This window comes from Schistocerca nitens, chromosome 5 (assembly GCF_023898315.1).
Source record: "Schistocerca nitens isolate TAMUIC-IGC-003100 chromosome 5, iqSchNite1.1, whole genome shotgun sequence".
NCBI classification, from domain to species: Eukaryota; Metazoa; Arthropoda; class Insecta; order Orthoptera; family Acrididae; genus Schistocerca; species Schistocerca nitens.
The window spans coordinates 358,743,477-358,767,160 of record NC_064618.1 but is presented as its reverse complement, the minus strand read 5'-3'; the positions used below and the strand labels follow the sequence as shown (position 1 = coordinate 358,767,160).

The window sequence follows — 23,684 nt, the reverse complement described above, 5'->3', positions numbered from 1 at the left end:
TACACACTAAGTGCGCCTGGTATCCTTTCCAGCCTTTGCTGCCATTTCCATATGGGGGATCATCATTCACTGTACATTTGAACTGTCGACGATTTTGCGTTCGCCTCCTCATGTCACTGGGGAAAGCAGATTTCCCCACAACAGGTGAAGTGAGTCCCACTGGGTCAGTTTCTGTTTCAGTTTCAGTTTCAGTGAAAGACAGCACCTCAAACTTGTTGAATAGGGGGATCGGTAAAACAGCCTGAGCCCTCCCTGGTCCCCATCCACCCTGTACAGGATGCTTTGATCCACCATTGACATGCTAATTGCAGTCAAGTGCACGGGTAAGGACGGATCCTGTCCTTTCTGCACAGGAGACAGAATCCATAGGAGAGGAAAGTACCTGAGGTACCTCTGGCACAGGTATCACAGGTTCACAACTCTTGGAAGCTCTTCCAACACACCGATTTGCAGCAGCTACCAATTGTTTGACAGTAGTCAGGGTCGTTTCCAGCTGCTTATGAACATCAACCAACTCATCCTGTGTTTGAGAACAGCATTTGAAGTGGGGCTGCATTTTGGCTGGTGCTATATATTACAAGGCAGTGAACAAAGGACTTTAAATTATTCCTGTTGATTATCTTTTAATCTGTAGAGCTAAAAAGTTGCTAATTCCCTATAAGAATTGAAGCAGATACACAAAATGAGATCTCTATTAAAGCAACACAAAAACTGTGGTAAAAGTTACTAGTTTCCTAAAAAAAAATTTGATGCTAATTATAGTTGTTAGCAAACTTGAAAAAAAAAAAAAAGAGTTAATTTATGATAAATTCAGAAAATATATAGAGCTACTCCTTTTAAGGGAAAACTAGATGTACCACAAGTTGTTAATTAGAAAATCTGCTACAGTAACTAAATTACAAACCCCAATTTGTTACCAATTGGTCATAGATTATACAAAAGACAATGGTAGCTTCCAAACATTCTCAAAAATGCATGTTACAATACAAACGGGTACTGATACAATCAATGAAAGATTACACAGAAGATGCAAACAGTAAGATATGCATATATAGAACTTTAAACTGACACACGATCTTGTACAAGTGGTCCCACACAAGGGAAAATTCCTAAGCTGGCTTTTATATATAAATAGATGTGCATATTGCATTGATTTTTCACTTAGCTGATCCTGTGCACACTTCTACGCTGGCATGCCAAAGAAGAGCACTGCAGTGTAAGTTTATCTCAACCAAAAGTGCAGCACCAACAAAGCACTTCTTCTGCCTGTTGCAACTAACAGTGTCATGGATGAAGGCAAATTAGATCAGATGGATGATGATGAGAACCAAAGAGGACTGCAATGGGAGGAAATGCTGAGTGGTAGACTGTGGAAGAAAAGAGAAGCATGGAAGAGTCTGTGAAAGACCTGCATAAACAGAAATGTTTCAGGAAGAAGAAGAAGAAGAAGAAGAAGAAGAAGAATTGCAACTAAATTAAAATGTTATTATCAATAATGTATGTACTGGTGTATACTATAAAGAATATATTTATACTTCGGTAGCTGTGCCCACCAAACCAATACATTGCAGAATGGTATGGTATGGAGATGATATAGTATGCTATGTCTACAAGTTAATTCACAAATCAGTTACAAGGAGTTATAAAAGTTTGGAAAATGTTGTGAAAGTGGAAGCTCTATTCTCTCTATGTTCAAAAATTATTTTTTGAATAAATGGCAAAGAGTGGTCAAACAGTGGAGTCTGAATGCTTATTTTTAAAGAAGCAGTTAATATCTCTGAACTGAAAAATTTAAATGCAAGGATCTCTCCAGCAACAAGCACTCAGATTAAGCATCAACTAAGTATCAACTACAAATGTAGCATCACTTGTTGAAACAAACTATTTTGAACTTTGTTATGGTACAATATAATTAGAGCAGGGATGTGTTACAGTATTCAGGGCATCTTCCTGCTCTTCAGGTGGGTAACTGCCCATAAAGGTGGCAGAATCAGCAATGATCAATGGCATGAGGACACAGAAGGCAATGGAAACTCTTGTAAACCCTACTGGATGTACTGACAGAATATGCAAAACTACCGACAAATGTCATTACATTTATGACTGGCAAGGACACTACCAGCAAGCAAAACACAGCATCTCTGGACAACTGATAACAAGAGACCAGCTGCCGGCTGATTCAAGCCCAAGCGGCCATGAGCTCATTCTATTCTCTGCAAGACAACCAACACTGTACTCTGATCTTTACTGGTGGTTTCCTAGATGACCACATCAAGGGGCCTGGGTTCGATTCCCGGCTGGGTCGGAGATTTTCTCTGCTCAGTGACTGGGTGTTGTGTTGTCCTCATTATCATTTCATCATCATCAGTGGAAGGTAACAGGAAACCACCACTGGAATCACTTCCCTAGATGCTCATGCGGTGGACCTCTCTGACGAGGCTTTCCCCATGACAAGACCTGCCGTAAGGTAGAACACAAAGTTTAGTTTCCTAGACGACAATGCTATATTTACTGACTTCGCCGGGTAATGAATCGGACTGCTCTTACTGTCGTGCAAGTTGACTATGCCTGTGTGAGATTTCTCTAGAGAAAGTTACACTTCAGCACCTACTGAGTGGTATTCTTACTCAGCCCAGCAAACCAACTACTACTGTAGTGATTTCCACCATCACCTATCAGTACTGCCACACCTATGTTACCAACTGGCAACTTGCCTGTATTCAGTTTAACCTGAATGCACAGTGAATTAATTGTATTAACTCTTTAATTTCTTTGTGGCTCAGGACAATTATTTTATTTTATTTTATTGTGAGCTTATTGACTTTTGTTTCATGTTGCAGCATATGTTGTTGTTGTTGTTGTTGTTGTTGTGGTCTTCAGTCCTGAGACTGGTTTGATGCAGCTCTCCATGCTACTCTATCCTCTGCAAGCTTCTTCATCTCCCAGTACCTACTGCAACCTACATCCTTCTGAATCTGCTTAGTGTATTCATCTCTTGGTCTCCCCCTACGATTTTTACCCTCCACGCTGCCCTCCAATACTAAACTGGTGATCCCTTGATGCCTCAGAACATGTCCTACCAACCGATCCCTTCTTCTGGTCAAGTTGTGCCACAAACTTCTCTTCTCCCCAATCCTATTCAATACTTCCTCATTAGTTATGTGATCTACCCATCTAATCTTCAGCATTCTTCTGTAGCACCACATTTCGAAAGCTTCTATTCTCTTCTTGTCGCAGCATATGTATGCAAGAGTAATAATTAACTGTTGTCAAAGAAGAGCAAATCACAAAAGAAACCATTGCATTAAAGGTACTACTACTATATGTACCCACAGGAAATATGGCCTGTAACTGAAAAAAGCGTCATGATGATCTCTCCATTGGAGAAAGATTTTGGATTGGTTCTCAGTTCAGATCTCTGAGAGGGGACTGCCAAGGAAGAGCTGACCATGAGAGAACATTGGAAAACCAACAAAAGGGCAACATTTTACGCATCACAGCATGGAATGTCACAAGTCTGAATGTGGTAGGAAAGTTAGAAAATTTTGAAAGGGAAGCCAAACACTCCATCTAGATATAGTAGGAGTTAGTGAAGTGTAAGGGAAAGAAGATAAGGATTTCTGGCTATATGATTATGGGGTAATATCACTAGCAGCAAAAAAATGGTGTGACAGTAGTTGGATTCATTATGAATAAGGAAGAAGAACAAAGTGTTAGATACTATGAGTAGTTCATTGACTGGATTATTCTCAGTGGCTCATACCTAGATACACATTTCAGTACAGTCACAAGCTGCCAGACACTGAGTACACATTCAGCAGAAAGATGACAGAGACAGAAAACTAGAGTTGAGGGGGAGAGACATATCTTCTACACAAGGATGCATAGAGAGAGCCTAATGAAACAATTAACAGGCTGTAACTTAAGTGAAAGTAGCAGAACAAGGATTACCGACAACAGAGAATAAGCAAGACACATATGTACACTCCCATGCTAATCCCTTCAAATACCCTAGATTTTCAGCTCTCAAGGGAGTTGATTATTGGGATTGATGGCATTCACAGCAATAGCATTCGGTTCTGTGATTAGAACAGAATACTGAATCTGTGTCCTAGATGTTCCAGCACCTCCCATGAACTAGCCAAAGATGTTTTCGAGAAGCTGAGCTATACTTGGTGAACTTCTTGCGGCTCACTGCCTACCATGTATTGATGGAAGGACTTAACTGTCTTCCATGACCACCCTGTCACAAAATGCTGATTGTACCATCTTTGTAGCAGAAGCCAGAAGTGAGAGCCTACTCATCACACAGGCACCTCTGGGTGCTGAGCTCTACCATATTAGTAGGGAGGAGATCAATTGACCACACAGCTCTTGACACTGAGTAAATCACTGATGGGTCATCAAGGGTCACCACAGAATTCAGAGTGGAATAGAGTACACTCCAACAACCAGTGTGAAACTGAATATTTGCACTATATTTGCACTGTTGCAACAGCTGCAGCCCACCAAACAGCAACCAGTACAGCATGCTAAACAGACATCAGCAGGAATCCTATGAGGAGCTGAATGGGACATCAGCCAAGGCTGCTGTGGAAAGCACTGAGTTGCAAACATAATGAATACAATGACTGAAAGCTTAACACTGTTTTAATAGTTTGGAGGATGCTTTACACGCTCTCCTCCACCATCCTGACCACACACATGTGTCTCCCCTTGGCCCCCTGCAATATAGAAAAGAAGACAAGACTCTATTGATCATGGGGATTTGGAACACTATAGTAGAGGGAGGAACAAAAGACAGAGTTAGGGGAGGATACGGGCTTGGGGTTGATCAAATAGTGGGAAGCAACCTTTTACTCCCATTCAGCAACTGACATGACCACATTTATCAATCTCAAATACGGGCGTACAAACTGTATTCACACATTAAGATTGAAACATGGGAGGAAATTGACTGCCTGAGCTCTGCAACAAATTTCAGCTGGTAATAGTAAATATACTGTTAAAAAATCACAAGAGGACATGATATGTTTTGGAAAAGGCCTGGAGACACAAGAAGATACCACCTATACTACATCACATGAAAGGATGTAAAAGATGAATTTAGAATAATTGGGTTATTTGCAAGAAGAAACAATCCGTTTGAGTTATGTGACATATCTTTGGTAATTACCACTATAACAATACTCAATAAAAAGAGCAGATAATTAAGTAAAGCCACAATCACCTTTGGTGTGTGTTAGGGTGCTACAGTGCTTTATGTCAGCACATTATTGGAGATGTTTTGTGTTTGCTTCTCTGCAGTCAGAGAACTGGCTAATCCTGCTAGTTAGATGACAACCTACAGTTTAACATGATATATGGAAGAAAGTGGGATGTTAACAACATAATTGCTATATTTCAGGAAGCTCTATACTCCAATGCCCATAGGAAACAAGTGTATGTCCAAAATTATATGTACATATATAAATAAAAATTAATAAAGTTACCTACTGGGCTCAGTACATAAGTCTTGTTGTGTCGATCCTGCAGAGTAAGCAGCTCTTCTGTGGTCCATCTACCTTAGAATAAAGAAAAGTAGACTCTAAGTAAATAATAAGCATTTCAGATAGCTGACATATCAACAAAAATAATCAATTTTTGAAAATCTTATATAATTGTACACATAAAAAAAACTGCTCATCATGCCATGGAAAGAGAAAACATATTACAAAGGTTAAGTAAATGTTAATTTTCTTTCCTTAGTGGGGGACCACACACATGCAGAATTTTTTGCAAGAAATTGCTGCCATTTGACTGTTAACTGTTTCTTTATTTTAACTTTGAACTGCTTGCAAAAAAACATATTTCTGTTCTTATAGACCAGCTGTCATATTACAGGATGTGAGTACATATTGAAGGTACATAATATGGCTGACATTGTGCACAGTGGAAAACAACTAACACACAGTTTGGGATCTTTAACAGCCAATATCTTCCTGTAACATGCGTTTGTCACTTCTGCTATGGTGGGCAAAATGTCAGACAGAATGAACCTCTTTTTGGTGCATGATTTTGATACAACTTGTTCTTGGTTCCCGCCATCCACCTGGCCTTAATTCACATTAATTTCTTCAGTCTCAGCATTTCTTCTTAGTAACTATTCCTTCCTTAACTCCCTTTCAGTTTTCTATATCTTTTACTTTCTGTCCTGTCTATTTTTCTCTGCCCTCCATCTCTTACACATATAATGCACTTAGCTTTCCGCTCTTGCATGATGGTTTTGTCAGTAACCTCTGTCTTGCTTATTACCCTTTCTTCCACCTGAGGCTTGTAGGTTTTCAAATCTTGTACAATGCAGTCTCCAACAATCCGTCTTCCCTTTTCATCCCATCCGGTAAGTCTCCCCATGCTGCTGGATGACTTTTCCAAAGTCTCCCTATTTTCTAAACCTCGCCAGCCCTCTTCCTTCCCCTTCAACCCTTCTGCCACAAGAAGGAGTCACTGGTTTTGAAATCTTGTACATTTAGTTAACATTCACAGATGTTTTCTCCTGAAGCTGCTTGATGAGTAAATTTTTTTCTCTCTACAATCACACTTTAGATAGCTGGGATTTTATATCTCATAAGACATGTAACTGAAAATAATAATGGCCATCACTATTTTTCAGCCTCTCACAAATAAGCCAGTTATGTTAGTAGACTATTAAGCAGACAGCACAGTCCAATAGAATATATCAAAAGTATACATTTAAGTTGTTACACAAAATTCATTTCCACTCAAAGAGAATATATATAACTGCATTAAAAATGTGCCACAGGTTCATAGAACCTCCCTTGGAATATTGTGTACTGATCTAGAATAGTGTCAACAGTGTGCTTAAACAAAAGTTATTAAACAAGATAAAATGAAAAATACCCTCAAGAAAACAATACAGAGAGAGACTAAAGATCACAGGATTCTGACTACCAAGAGCTGTAAACATAAGATTAGACTAAATTAAATATACTTTTTGTCTCGTGGGCCCCTACCACCACGGCACAGTGCGTTCCCAGGTTGCGGATAGGGGATACGGCCTTCAGATATGAAGGGTAGCTGCGAATACAAAAAATAAACAGTCGCGAATAGCCGGTGGGGAGCAGGCGATGGCGTGATGAACCATCCCTGTTTCTTCTTCTCTTACTATTAAATCTATTCATCAAGAATCACCAACATTAATGGGCATGGGTCCCTTTGAAGTAAAATATTCTGGAGGTAAACTAGGTTCCCATTTGGATCTCCAGGCAGAACCTACTTCAATGAGATTCAGGCCGAAAGGAACTTTCAGGTTGGGAACATGGAACGTTAAAAGTTTGAACAGGCCAGGAATGTTCCAGACATTACTAAACAAATTAGATAGATACGATGTAGACATTACAGCTATTCAAGAAACTCGGTGACAGGGGGAGGGTAGCATAAAGAGGGGTAACTATACATTTTTCTATGGAGGTGCGGAAGCTCACAGTTTCGGGACAGGTTTCACAGTACAGAGAAAAGTGCTTCACGTAATCAGAGATATAAGGTTCATTAGTGACTGACTATCAGTTATAGTGTTGTCCGTGTGGTGGAATAGACTAGTAGTAATTAATGTACACGCACCAACTGAGGACCTGAAGAGGTTGTTAATGACGGCTTTTATGAAGAACTAGATCAACTGTGGGATGAGTTCTCCTGGTACGATACAAAATTAATCATAGGTGATTTTAATGCGAAGACAGGGAAGGAGGAAGCATTCTGGCCTACAACTGGGAAAGAAAGTTTGCATAACATTTCGAATGATAATGGCACAAGGGTGGTTAATTTTGCTGTTTCAAAAGACATGATAGTTGAGAGCACATATTTCAAAAGGAAGGACATTCATAAAGCAACTTGGGTATCCCCAGATGGACACACCCAAAACCAAATTGATCATGTTCTTGTAGATCGGAGATGGCACACTAGTATAGAAAATGTTAGGACTTTCAGGGGAGCAGGCTGCGATTCTGATCATTTTCTTGTAGTTGCCAAAGTTCACCAATGGTTATCTACAGCAACATCAAGGTGTCACAATGCAGAACTTGTTAGGTTCGACACTAACAAGCTACATGATGAAAACTTTAGAAGAAGATACAGGATAGAAATTTCAAACAGGTTTGATGCTCTCAAGACACACGAAGATCAAGACGAGGATGTAAATAAACAGTGGATCACTGTGAGGAATAACATCAAAGAGGCAGCGAAGGTCACAATAGGTACAATTAAGAAGAACAGGAGGAAACCGTGGTTTGATGAGGAATGCAAGAAATTGGTAGAGAAAAGGAGAAAAGCACGATTAGATTGGGATAGAATGGGAGACAGAAAACGAGAGGAGTTCTTGAACATGAGAAGAGAAGTTGGTCCTAGGCTACGGGCAAAAAAGAGGGATTATTTGAACAATCAAATTAAAAAAATGGAAACAAACAGTAAAACAAAAAACATTAGGGAACTTTACCTAGACATAAATGGGTATAGGAAGGGGTTCAAGGCTAGGACAAATGCACTTCGAGGGGATGCCGGGGGAATACTGACGGACCCCAGTGTTATATAAGTAAATGGAGGGCGTATTTTGAGCATCTATTAAATGTACACCAGGAAGCAGGAAATGAGCAGGTGCATGAAATACATACAGCAGAACCCCAGATACCTGAGCCAACGTTAAAGGAAGTAAGAGATGCAATCAACAAATTGAAAAACAATAAAGCACCAAGATCAGATTGCATAACTGCAGAATTAGCTAAAATGGGGGACAGAAATTGATGGAAGTAGTTCACAAAATGATAACTAAAGTATGGAACTCAGAGATGATACTTGAAGAGTGGCAGGAGTCGATTCTGATCCCAATTTTTAAGAAGGGTAACAAAATGGATTGTAGTAATTATAGAGGGATATCGCTATTATCAGTAGGTTCCAAAATGTTCTCGAATATTCTGCTAGGCAGGCTTACAACATATGCAGATGAAATTGTGGGGGATTACCAAGCTGACTTTCAGAGGAACAGATCAACTATAGACAAAATATTCACCCTGCGTCAAATTTTGGAAAAGAAATGGGAATACAATAAACCAGTTCATAATCTTTTCATAGATTTTACAAAAGCATATGAATCAGTATTACAATCAAAATTGTACAGAATTCTTTTGGAATTTGGAATACCAAAGAAGTATGTTAGACTTATAGAAGCAAGTTTGAAAAACACAAAAGGTAGAGTACGTGTGGGGAAATTGGAGTCAGAAGAATTTGTAATATGGAACGGACTTAAGCAGGGAGATGCCCTGTCTCCCCTACTTTTTAATTCAGTCCTAGAATATATTGTACGAATGGCAGCAGATAATTCAGAGGGTGTGGAGTTACATGGAAATGTTAAGACATTAGGGTATGCAGATGATCTAAACATCATTAGTAATAGGAAAGAACCTGTAACAGCAAATGTGAATGTGTTAATCAAGGCTAGTGAAGATGTAGGTCTAAGGAAAAGTGAAGACAAAACTAAATACCTGGTTACCACTAGAATGCCAACAGCAGTAGATCAGGAAATGTTAAGAGTTGGAGACATGCAGTTTGAAAAAGTGAACACATTTAAGTATCTAGGTGTGGACATCACTTCGAGAAATGAGATTGACCCGAACTGAAGAAGAGATTACAGGTGGGAAATACGTGTTACTTCTCACTGAACAGATTACTTTCATCACGGATATTGTCTAGGAACTTAAAGATTAGAATATACAAAACTATTATTCTACCAGTTATGCTGTATGGGTGTGAGACTTGGTCTCTCACTGTGCAAAATGAAAAGCTGTTTCGAGTATTTGAAAACAAAATTTTGAGGAAAATTTTCAGAGCAAAAAGGGATGACATTAGCAGAGAGTGGTGAAAACTGCATAACGAAGAGGTTAATGAGCGGTATTCAAGCCCTGACATAATTAGTATTATTAAATCACATAGGCTGTGATGAGCGGGTCACGTAGCTCGAATGGATGAGGGCAGGGCAGCGTGCAGAGTACTGGTAGGGCACTTAGAGGGAAAATGTCCTGTGAGGAGACCGAGGCGTAGATGGGAGGACAATATGAAGGCTGATTTGAGGAGCCTAGGTATTGAAGGTGAATGGAAGGAAATAGCCCAAGACAGAGACAGATGGCAAAAATATGTTGCTGCAGTAATGGACTCTCAAGTCTGGTATGACCAGTGAGTGTGTGTGTGTGTGTGTGTGTGTGTGTGTGTGTGTTTTGTTCCAATAGATCCACTGTGAGGAGATCCTGTAGGATGTAGAACATGTTAGAAAAACAAGAATACACATTACAAGAAAAACAAATAAGGTACACTGAGATGACAAAACTCACGGGATAGCGATAAATGCATATACAGATGGTGGTAGTATCGTGTATGCAATGTATAAAAGGGCAGTGCATTGGCAGAGCTGTCATGTGCACTAAAGTGATTCATGTGAAAAGGTTTCCAATGTGATTATGGCTGCACAATGGGAATAACAGACTTTGAATGCAGAATGATAGTTGGAGCTACATGCATGGGACATTCCATTTTGGAAATTAATTGGGAATTCAATATTCTGCAATCCACAGTGTCAAGAGCATGCTGAGAATACGAAATTTCAGGCATTACCTCTCAACATAAACAATGCAGTGGCCGACAGCCTTCACTTAATGACCGAGAGAAGCAGTGTTTGTGTACAGTTGTTAATAACAACAGACAAGCAACACTGCACAAAACAACTGCAGAACTCAATGAGGCATGTACGACAAAGGTATCCATTAGGACAGTGTTGTGAAATTTGAAATTAATGGGCTACAGCAGCAGATGAACTACATAAGTGCCTTTGTTAACAGCATGACATCGCCAGCAGCACCTCTCCTGTGCTTGTGACCATATTAGTTGGACCCTAGATGAATGAAGAATCATGGTCTGGTCAGATGAGTCCCGATTTCAGTAAATAAGAGCTGATGGTGGGGTTTGACTGTGGTGCAGATTTCATGAAGCCATGGACCAAAGCTGTCAACAAGGCACCATGAAAGCTGGCAGAGGCTCCATAATAGTGTGGACTGTGTTTACATGGAATGGACTGATAATTGACTGGAAATGGTTATGTTTAGCTACTTGGAGATCATTTGCAACCATTAATGGACTTCACATTCCCAAACAATGACGAATTTTTTATGGATGACAATGAGGCATGTCATCAGGCCACAACTGTTTGACATTGGTTTGATGAACATCCTGGACAATTCAACCAACTAGTCTGGCCATCCAGATCACCCAACATGAACTACTTCAAACATTTATGGAACATAATCAAGGGGTGGAGCATGGAATGTCAGATCCCTTAATTGAGCAGTTAGGTTAGAAAATTTAAAAAGGTAAATGGACATGTTGAAGTTAGATATAGTGGGAATTAGTGAAGTTCGGTGGCAGGAGGAACAAGACTTTTGGTCAGGTGAATACAGGGTTATAAATACAAAAGCAAATAGGGGTTATGCAGGAGTAGGTTTAATAATGAATAAAAAAATAGGAGTGTGGGTAAGCTACTACAAACAGCATAGTGAACGCATTATTGTGGCCAAGATAGACATGAAGCCCACGCCTACTACAGTAGTACAAGTTTATATGCCAACTAGCTCTGCAGATGATGAAGAAATTGATGAAATGTATGATGAGATAAAAGAAATCATTCAGGGAGTAAAGGGAGACGAAAATTTAATAGTCATGGGTGACTGGAATTCAAGAGTACGAAAAGGGAGAGAAGGAAACATAGTAGATGAGTATGGATTGGGGGTAAGAAATGAAAGAGGAAGCAGTCTGGTAGAATTTTGCACAAAGCATAACTTAATCATAGCTAACACTTGGTTCAAGAATCATGAAAGAAGGTTGTATACATGGAAGAATCTTGGAGATACTAGTAGGTATCAGTAAGATTATATCATGGCAGGCAGAGATTCAGGAACCAGGTTTTTAAATTGTAAGACATTTCCAGGGGCAGATGTGGACTCTGACCACAATCTATCGGTTATGAACTGTAGATTAACACTGAAGAAACTGCAAAAAGGTGGGAATTTAAGGAGGTGGGACCTGGATAAACTGAATAAACCAGAGGTTGTACAGAGTTTCAGGGAAAGCATAAGGGAACAATTGACAGGAATGGGGGGCAGAAATACAGTAGAAGAAGAATGGGTAGCTCTGAGGGATGAAGTAGTGAAGGCAGCAGAGGATCAAGTAGGTAAAAAGACGAGGGCTAGTAGAAGTCCTTGGGTAACAGAAGAAATATTGAATTTAATTGATGAAAGGAGAAAATATAAAAATGCAGTAAATGAAGCAGGCAAAAAGGAATACAAACGTCTCAAAAATGAGATCGACAGGAAGTGCAAAATGGCTAAGCAGGGATGGCTAGAGGACAAATGTAAGGATGTAGAGGCTTATCTCACTAGGGGTAAGATAGATACTGCCTACAGGAAAATTAAAGACACCTTTGGAGAAAAGAGAAATACTTGTATGAATATCAAGAGCTCAGATGGAAACCCAGTTCTAAGCAAAGAAGGGAAAGCAGAAAGGTGGAAGGAGTATATAGAGGTTCTATACAAGGGCAATGAACTTGAGGACAATATTATGGAAATGGAAGAGGATGTAGATGAAGATGAAATGGGAGATATAATACTGCGTGAAGAGTTTGACATAGCACTGAAAGACCTGAGTCGAAACAAGGCCCTGGGAGTAGACAACATTCCATTAGAACTACTGACGGCCTTGGGAGAGCCAGTCATGACAAAACTCTACCATCTGGTGAGCAAGATGTATGAGACAGGCGAAATACCCTCAGATTTCAAGAAGAATATAATAATTCCAATCCCAAAGAAAGCAGGTGTTGACAGATGTGAAAATTACCGAACTATCAGTTTAATAAGTCACAGCTGCAAAATACTAATGCGAATTCTTTACAGACGAATGGAAGAACTGGTAGAAGCCAACCTCGGGGAAGATAAGTTTGGATTCCGTAGAAATGTTGGGACACGTGAAGCAATACTGACCTTACGACTTATCTTAGAAGAAAGATTAAGGGAAACCTACGTTTCTAGCATTTGTAGACTTAGAGAAAGCGTTTGACAATGTTGACTGGAATACTCTCTTTCAAATTATGAAGGTGGCAGGGTTAAAATACAGGGAGCGAAAGGCTACTTACAATATGTACAGAAACCAGATGGCAGTTATAAGTGTCAAGGGACATGAAAGGAAAGCAGTGGTTGGGAAGGGAGTGAGACAGGGTTGTAGCCTCTCCCCAATGTTATTCAATCTGTATATTGAGCAAGCAGTAAAGGAAACAAAAGAAAAATTTGGAGTAGGTATTAAAATCCATGGAGAAGGAATAAAAACTTTAAGGTTCGCTAATGACATTGTAATTCTGTCAGAGACAGCAAAGGACTTGGAAGAGCAGTTGAACGGAATGGACAGGGTCTTGAAATGAGGATATAAGATGAACATCAACAAAAGCAAAATGAGGATAATGGAATGTAGTCGAATTAAATTGGGTGATGCTGAGGGAATTAGATTAGGAAATGAGACACTTAAAGTAGTAAAGGAGTTTTGCTATTTGGGGAGCAAAATAACTGATGATGGTCAAAGTAGAGAGGATATAAAATGTAGGGTGGCAATGTCAAGGAAAGCGTTTCTGAAGAAGAGAAATTTGATAACATCGAGTATAGATTTAAGTGCCAGGAAGTCTTTTCTGAAAGTATTTGTATGGAGTGTAGCCATGTATGGAAGTGAAACATGGACGATAAATAGTTTGGACAAGAAGAGAATAGAAGCTTTTGAAATGTGGTGCTACAGAAGAATGCTGAAGATTAGATGGGTAGATCACATAACTAAGGAGGAGGTATTGAATAGAATTGGGGGGAAGAGAAGTTTGTGGCACAACTTGACAAGAAGAAGGGACCGGTTGGTAGGACATGTTCTGAGGCATCAAGGGATCACAAATTTAGCATTGGAGGGCAGCGTGGAGGGTAAAAATCGTAGAGGGAGACCAAGAGATGAATACATTAAGCAGATTCAGAAGGATGTAGGTTGCAGTAAGTACTGGGAGATGAAGAAGCTTGCACAGGATATAGTAGCATGGAGACCCGCATCAAACCAGTCTCAGGACTGAAGACCACAACAACAACAACAACAACAATCAAGGGGTCAGGTCATCCACAAAATCCTCCACTGGGAACACTTTCACAGTTACAGAAGGCAGTATAGCCACTATGGCTCAATATTTCTGCATGGGACTTTCGATGGCTTGATGAGTCCATGCCATGTCAAGTTGCTGCAGTACACCAGGCAAAAGGAGGCTTGACATGATATTAGGAGGTATCCCATGGCTTTTGTCATGTCAGTGTAATGTACCTACCACAAATACCAAGTGAAATGGTCCTCATGGATTTGGAACAAGTAAAGAAATTTTAATTTTTTTTCCTTTAAAAGGTAGTATATAACTTGTCACAAGAAATAAGAAACCCTGTATTGTTGGGGCCACATATCATGGATTTTATCACAAGAGAACAGATGATTATTAATACTAAACAGAAGAATGATTACTAGACAGAAAGCAAACTTTTAAAATTTCTAAGCATAGACCCAGCAGGAACAGGTAGTATTTTCTACCACTTCCACACAATATAAAAGATTATGAAAAACACATAATCTTTACTTTATTCTGATTTGTTCATACAGCACAACACAGTACAAGTATCCAAGTCAACACAGCAGACAGCACTTACCAATTTTTAATAACATGTATGTTTATGTATAAGTTTCAGCTATGTTCAAATAATGGAAAATCCTGGATGGGATAATGACAATATTATGAAAAGGATAGATTGCCACTCACCATACAGTGGAAATGCTGAGTTGCAGATAGGAACAACAAAAAGAATATCAAAAGAGTACGCTTTCACGCAAAAAGACCTTCATTGGAATTGGACAATATGCACACACACTCTTACGTAAATCTAACTCACACCCACATGACCACAGTCTCTGGCTGGCCTTGGCAGCCAGAAACTATGGTCATGTGTGTGAGAGTTGCATTTGTGTGTGTGTGTGTGTGTGTGTGTGTTTGTTGTTTGGTTCTAATAAAGGCCTTTGTGGCCGAAAACTTACTTTTTTACAGTGAAAACCACAGCACTGCTGATAGGAACAGTGAAAACTGAAAACAGTACTCCATATTCCTAGCTATTGGAACAATACAAGGGGTAGTCAAAGTTTTAATCGCCATCTTGAAAAATAAAGTTACATAATTAATTGTTTCTTGTTTGCAGATATATGTCTGCACTCCTGGTACACACTGAAATCAAGCACCACAGTGCCACAGCACGTTGCTAGAGGAGCTGAAACAAAATGGCACTGACCATCACCACCATTATCATCATCAGGTATTTCTGTCATTCAATGATGTGGCCTCTCCAAGTACTGAGCTCAGGTATATCTGCAACTTCATTTTCCATGAGAAACAGTCTTGGGCGACATTCAACCAGCTATCTCCACTGAACTTCTGTAGGTCTTTGCCCCATTGGTCTGGCTGTGTTTCTCACTGTTTGTCTTTGTGTCTTGAACTCCATTCCTATGCCATCTTTGTCCATTGGTCATCATTTGTCTGGTTACATGGCTGGACCATTGTACATTTCCAATCACACTCCATTTATTTACACATAACATTTGTTTTGGAAATATATATGTTCAGTCATACTGCCTGACATTCAGAGGTGAGACCCAGTACCTACATCTACATCTATACTCTGTGAACCACTACGAAGAGCATGACAGAGGGTATGTCCCACTGTACCAGTCGTTAGGGCTTTTTCCCATTTCATTCATGTATGGAATGTGAGAAAATTGATTGTTCCAATGCCTCTGTGCATGCTATAATTAATCTAATCTTATTCTAATGACCCCTATAGAAGTGATATGTAGGGGTTGTCGTATATTCCTTGAGTCATAATTTAAAACTGGTTCTTGAAACTTTGTTAGTAGACTTTCTCACGATAGTATTTACCTTCAAGAGTCTGTCAGTTCAGTTCTTTCAACATCTCAGTGACACTCTCCCACAGGTCAAACAAACCTGTGAACATTTGTGCTGCCCTTCTCTGTATATGTTCAATGTCCTCTGCCAGTCCTATTTGGTACAGGTCCCATACACTTGAGCAGTATTCCAGGATGGGTCAAACAAGTGATATGTAAGCAATCTCCTTTGTAGACTGATTGCATTTCCCTTGTATTCTGCCAAGACACTGAAGTCTGCTACCTGCTTTACTCATGACTGAACCTATGTGATTGTCCCACTTCATGACCCTACTAAGTATTACATCCACATATTTGTACAAGCTTACAGATTCCAGCTGTAACTCTTTAATATTATATTCATAGGATACTATGTTTTTGTGGTTTTTTGTTTTTGTGAAGTGCACAACTTTACTTTTTTGAAAATTTAAAGCAAGCTGCCAATCACTGCACCAAACTTAAATGTGATAGTATGCTATTTTCCCCAAGAAGGCCTGCAGTTCCTTAACAGATGTAGGGAGAGGAAGGGCATCGATTGTAGTGACAGTTTGCTGAAGCATACGAATACCATCCTGGGAGAGTTGAAACCCCAAATACGTGATAGATGCCTGAAAAAAATTGTGATTTCTGAAGATTACACTTAAGACCGGCAGTCTGTAAGACATGAAAAAGTGTGCGCAGGTTCTGAAGATGTTCTTCAGTGGTGGAGCCAGTGACAACAATGTCATCAATGTAATTTATACACCCAGGGACAGGGAGCAATAATTGTTCCAAGAACAGCTGAAAGAGAGCAGGGGCGCTGGCAACCCCGAATGGCAATCGTTGGTATTGATAGAGGCCGAAAGGCGTGATAAGGACCAGGAACTGCCGGGAAGCAGCGTTGAGAGGAAGTTGATGATATGCTTCTGACAGGTCAAGTTTCGAAAAATACTGGTCTCCCAGAAGTTTAGTGAACAATTCTTCAGGTCGGGGCATAGGGTACGTGTCGATGAGGCATTGAGAATTTACAGTGGCTTTGAAATCACCACAGACACGAATATCACCATTTGGCTTAGCAATGACAACAACAGGAGAGGACCACTCACTGGAAGTGACAGGAAGCAAGACCCCTGAAGCAGTGAGATGATCCAGCTCCCGTTTGACCCGATCACGAAGGGCCACAGGAATGGGCCGAGCCCAAAAAAACTTAGGCCGAGCAGTGGGTTTGAGCATGATATGAGCTTCAAAATCGTTTATATGGCCTAACAAAGGACAAAAAAGGGGCGAAAATGTCATCGACAAGGAATCCAGTTGAGCATAAGGAATGGCATCAGAGACGATATTGACAGTCATCTATGGAGAACCCAAAAACGCAAAAGGCATCGAAACCAAAAAGATTCTCTACATTACTATGGTCGACCACAAATATGGGAACAGTGCGAACGATGGATTTGTAAGATACCTCAGCATCAAATTGTCCCAAGAGAGAAATCTTCTGTTTATTGTACATCCGTAATTGCCTCGTGACAGGTCATAGGATTGGAGAACGCAACTGAAGATGGTCTGAGAATTGATGATAGTGGCAGCAGAACCAGTATTCATCTGCATGCGAACATCGCGACCAAGTATTTGGACAGTGAGGTATAACTTCCCTGAATGGGAGGAAGTACAATTGACAGACAACACAGAAGCAGAACAGCATCACATTCATGAACATCAGGTATGCGGTCAGATTTGCAAACGGAGGACACATGACCCCTCGTTTTGCATTTGTGACTCACAGCCCAACATTGGGGACAATCCTCCCGTGAATGTTTCGTAAAACACCGCGGGCATGAAGTAAGTTGCCGGGGGTTTTGCTGTAGTTTCTTAGAGGTTTGTTGACAGTTAGGCTGAGGCTGCGCTTGGGTGCGTGCTGCGGCCACGTCGGCCGACGGGGACATGCTGCACGCTGCGTCAACAGCGCACAGAGGTTGTATTTCCCTGATGTCACCCCATACCTCTATTTGCGCCCCAAGGCACGAGAAATTTCAAAAGACTGTGTGATGGATAGGACCTCATCGAGAGTCGGATTCACCAACTGAAGGGCATGTTGCCTAACTTCTTTGTCGAGCGCCGATCGGATAATAGCATCCCGTACCATGGAATCGGCATAGGATTCTTTGTGAACTTCAGTAACAAATTGACACTTTCTACTGAGGCCGTGAAGTTCAGCAGCCCAAGCGCAATAGGATTGATTCGGTTGTTTTTGACAACGATAAAAGTCAACACAAGAGACTACCACATGCGTATGCTTTTGAAAATATACGGACAGAAGTGAGCACATTTCAGCAAAGGGCAAAGACGCAGGATCTTTCAAGGGAGCCAATTGCGACAACAACCAATACATTTGAGGTGAAATCCATGAAAGTAACAGAGACTTACATGTTTGGTCATTCACAACATGAAATGCCAGGAAGTGCTGTCGAAGACGTTTTTCGTAATCTGACCAGTCTTCCGCCGTCTCGTCGTAAGGAGGAAAAGGAGGGATAGACAACGACGAAAGACGCCCTGCATTGGATGCTGCGACAAAATCACGAATCGCTGATGTGAGAAGCGTTTGCTGTTCAATGAGACCTTGGAATAGTTGCTCTAAAGTAGCCATGGAAACCCGTGGGTCAACGATGAAAAAGAAAAATCCACTACCTCGTCGCCAATTGCTATAACATCAAGTCGAACAATTATATTTCTAGGACAACACAATACATTTAAGTCACAGATCACATAAACGAAGTAAGACATGTGTACACTGGAACAGTCAAATCAACACCGCGTCCAAGTCTAGCAGTCCCTGGCTGGCTGGCCGCTTAGGTGGCGCGGCTGCTGCATGGCTGGCAGACAGCGCCGCATGTAAAGGACACGCGTAACTGCGTGGCGGCACTTCGAAAGATCGGCAAGTCATAACAATAGTATCACCTCATTTCCATCCTATGTGGATTGGAGAGTCTTAAGTTGGTTCCCTGACCCTAACAAAAGCTGTAGAAGTTTTGTATATATGGACAGGATTTTAGTATCCACCTCTACCCCTTTCTCAGCTAAGGTTTGTAGAGCAGCAGAATGGTTAGGTAAATCAAAGGCCTTTCCAAAGTCTGCAAAAGCTACACACAGAGGCATCTGATATTCATTTGCTCCACTTACCACTTCCCAGAGAGCGTAAACGTCATCTAGCATGCAGAAGTTGCTGTGGAATCCAAGTTTCTCTGTGGGCTGAGATGTGTCAAGGATGGAACTGATATGATTTAAGAATATTCTCATAAAAACTTTGTACTAAACATGGATTAGATTTATGAGATGATAGTTTCCTTTCTTGTAGAGCAGTATTATTTGCTTTGATCCATGAGCTTGGAACTGATTCACAATCAACAGATAAAGTAAAGATTTATGGCAAATAGACTATCATTTGCTAATTAATTTTCTGAATCTTAAGGAGGAAGACTGCGCGGCAATCCACCATATGACAATGGTTAGGTGGGGTGGATGCTTCCAATGTGGCCAAACAAGTCTGAATGATAAAGAACAAATTGACAGGCCATGTCTTTGTGAAGGACCAGGAACTGGAAGGGAAATGCAGGCCCTGGTGCAAAGAAACAAAGTCAACATGTCCCAACCAATTTCTCTTTCTTCCCTGAAAAAGGAACCAATTATTCCAAAATCTAGGAGTACTGCTTTCTGTTTCTGCCTTTACCGTTTGTTTTTATGAAAGAATGCTTCTACTCATGTTATTAGTCTTTCTTCATACCCATGCTCTGTGTGTTGTACAATGTTACTGTATGTGCATTATATGTCACAGTACTTAAGTGTAGAGAATAAATGAAGAAAGTTAATCTCATGAAAGAGATAGTAGATGATACACAACATGATCACACTGCATTGTCCTTATGTAGCTAATGTTTCACACAAACACAAACACAAAAACACACACACACACACACACACACACACACACACACACACACAAATTTACTCTTCAAATGGCAGTAAGCTTCGTATATTTTTAACAAATCTGCTGTTAACATGGGCAACATATTCTTTCAATTAATGTTAAATTATGGTACTTCATAACAAAGTTTAAACAAACCTGATGCTTTCCACAACTGTGCATTTGTCAATAATGGTAATAGTATTTTTTGTGCACCAATAGTTTGCATGTACTTTTCAACAATGTTAATAAGTTTTTGCAAAGCTCTTTCTCCAAGAGGTAACAGATGAAAAAATCCTGGGCTAGCAGCTCTTATAAAGCCCATGTCCAGCATCAGCTAGAAGAACAGAGGGACATAATATTAAATTGGACAGGAGGGGTGGTACACTCACTGCCTTTAAATTCAATTGTCAGGCATTAATAATGATATTTAGTGTGATGATATTCACTACAATAATTGTTTGACTTATCACATAATGTATGCACAGAGTTTTGTAGCAACTGAAAGTGCAAATGTTCCTCTGTGTTTTGTTTTATTAACTCCATTTATTCTCAGCACTGAAATGAAACTAAAATAGAATACATAATCTCAATATATTACCTTCACTATGCATTACTGATACTCTTTACTAATTGTAAGTATCAGCATACATATGGATGACAACTATAGTGAAGTGGTGCCCTGTCCCACTAAAGATGAAATGCTGCTGATGAACTGCACTTCTTCCTCAATTTCAGTAATACACTTGCATCACCCAAAGAAGTACCATTTTTCATAAAAGATTTATAATCAAAAAATCTTTATGTTGAGATAAAAAAATCAACAAAGTCTACTAAAGTGAATTTTTATGAAACAAATTACTAATAATGGAATATTTCCAAACTGGTTGAAATATGCCACTGTACAAGTAGGTGGATAAAGAAACTATATTATTTCATTATATATGAAGACAGTAACTTGTTCTCGAAAAACAGTTACTGTTGATGACCGTGCAGCTTTTCCCTGGAATAAATGATGACTAACTGACAACCTCAGCTGCCGACAGGTATTGTTGTTATACCTCGATGTGGACAGCTGAAAATGTGTGCCCCGACCGGGACTCGAACCCGGAATCTCCTGCTTACATGGCAGACGCTCTATCCATCTGAGCCACCGAGGACACAGATGAATTCGAAAGAACAGTTACTGTTGATGACCGTGCAGCTTTTCCCTGGAATAAATTATGACTAACTGACAACCTCAGCTGCCGACAGGTATTGTTGTTATACCTCGATGTGGACAGCTGAAAATGTGTGCCCCGACCGGGACTCGAACCCAGGATCTCCTGCTTACATGGCAGACACTCTATCCATCTGAGCCACCGAGGCCACTAATGACAAATAATACACTGTCTAAGTTACAATTTAGAGTTTTACTTTTTAAAAAATATGTTCCATGTCTGTCAAGAACTCTTTAGTAAGTCTCTGTTAAATGAATATTAGATCCAAGTATATTGATTCTTGTACAGCACAAGCTTTTGCTGCTGGCATCAGTCTCCACAAAATTCTTCTGGGTTGCAGATCTGGCCAGACTATATTGCGATAAAATAACATTTTGACATGTTCCTCACCCATGAGAATCACCTCATTTTTGGGTCTATGGAATGAAAACTGAACCTAATCTAATCTAATCTTTGGTCACCATTGTGTGTACCTTCATCAGCTTTGAGAATACTACTATCACAATGCAACTCTAACATACTGCCATTATTACAGCTTCTACAACTCTTCAAAAGGAGTAAATAAAATTTGTTGACTGTTTGGATGACTGGTGCAGGAGGGAAGGAGCTAAGATTCTTTATCAAACATAGTTTATGATGGAATTTTGTTGGTCTAAATGAACAAGTCATGTTGGTGCATCTTTTGTGATGTGGTGCTACTCCCACAATGTCAGATATTGGCTAGGATGGGTCACTGCACTGTGCACCTTTTGTGGAAGTGTTGACAGGTGTGTGTGATGGGGTGGGTTGGTTAGTAGTTACATTTTCTATAGAGACAGGAATGATTCTTTTTATTGATATGATGTCGAAGAAGTCAGTTTACAAGATATGTATACGTATTAGTTTCACTGGATGGCCATATGCTGCCTATTTACAACTTCCTAAATTTAATGTTAATGAACATATTCAGTCCTACTCATGCAACTCTATCCCTCTCTTACCCCATTTTTTATGGGCTACTCGTTTTCACATAAAAATTTCTTTCTGAAACAGAAGGAATTGTCCAGAAGAAATGATTTTAAGTTAGATTTAAAACTTGCTTTGCTACCTGTCAGACATTTTATATTATTAGGTAAATGAAATAAATGAAAAAAATATTGTTGATGAATATTGAATGCCTTTCTGAGTAACTAATAGTTTTACTAATGGGTAATAAAGCCCATTTTTTCAAGTATTGCAAGTAACGACATCACTATTCTTGTCAAATTGTTGACAGATTAATTATTTATGATGAATTTCTTTAGTGTATGTGTGTGGGCCCCTTGTACACCAACCTATTTATAGGTCACTTAGGGGACGCCTTCTTGGTTACCCAAGCCTGCCAACCCAAAGTTTGGTACAGAGTTATCGATGACATCTTCATGATCTGGACTCACAGTAAAGAAGAACTCCAGAATTTCCTCTCCAACCTCAACGCCTTTGGTTCCATCAGATTCACCTGGTCCTACGCCAAATCCCATGCCACTTTCCTTGACGTTGACCTCCACCTGTCCAATGGCCAGCTTCACACATCCATCCACATCAAACCCACCAACAAGCAACAGTACCTCCATTATGACAGCTGCCACCCATTCCATATCAAACGGTCCCTTCCCTACAGCTTAGGTCTTCGTGGCAAAAGAATCTGCTCCAGTCCTGAATCCCTTAAGCATTACACCAATAACCTGAAAACAGCTTTCGCATCCTGCAACTACCCTCCTGACCTGGTACAGAAGCAAATAACCAGAGCCACTTCCTCATCCCCTCAAACCCAGAACCTCCCACAGAAGAACCCCAATAGTGCCCCACTTGTGACAAGATACTTTCCGGGACTGGATCAGACTCTGAATGTGGCCCTCCAGCAGGGATACAACTTCCTCAAATCCTGCCCTGAAATGAGATCCATCCTTCATGAAATCCTCCCCACCCCACCAAGAGTGTCTTTCCGCCGTCCACTTAACCTTCGTAACCTCTTGGTTCATCCCCATGAAATCCCCAAACCACCTTCCCTACCTTCTGGCTCCTACCCTTGGAATCATCCTCGGTGTAAAACCTGTCCCATGCACCCTCCCGCCACCACCTACTCCAGGCCTGTAAGCTGGAAGGTGTCACGATCAAAGGCAGAGCCATGTGTGAAAGCACCCACGTGATTTACCAACTGACCTGCCTACACTGTGAAGCTTTCTATGTGAGAATGACCAGCAACAAACTGTCCATTTTCATGAATGGACACAGGCAGACAGTGTTTGTTGGTAATTGGTAATCAGGATCACCCTATGGCTAAACATGCCTTGGTGCATGGCCAGCACATCTTGGCACAGTGTTACACCGTCCGGGTTATCTGGATACTTCCCACTTACACCAACCTATCAGAACACCGGCGATGGGAACTTGCCCTTCAGTATATCCTCTCTTCCAGATACCCACCA

The 23,684-nt window shown here is 40.3% G+C and overlaps 1 protein-coding gene and 1 non-coding gene across 3 annotated transcripts in view; both read right to left on the bottom strand.

The window, feature by feature from the left end:
- LOC126260890 (probable proline--tRNA ligase, mitochondrial) overlaps positions 1 to 23,684 on the bottom strand; it is a 126,774-nt gene that overhangs the window by 62,907 nt on the left and 40,183 nt on the right. Inside the window, exons 2-3 of one of the 2 annotated variants that reach the window (XM_049958335.1) lie at positions 20,177 to 20,354; positions 5,497 to 5,564 (exon numbers count right to left, since the gene is read on the bottom strand). In XM_049958335.1, the coding sequence (XP_049814292.1) occupies positions 5,497 to 5,564; positions 20,177 to 20,354 (246 nt within the window). The remainder of the gene's footprint in view (positions 1 to 5,496; positions 5,565 to 20,176; positions 20,355 to 23,684) is intronic. The other variant, XM_049958336.1, reaches the window with a different exon arrangement.
- On the bottom strand, positions 21,312 to 21,385 carry Trnat-ugu (transfer RNA threonine (anticodon UGU)). Its single transcript has one exon. It is a non-coding gene; the product is annotated as a tRNA-Thr (tRNA).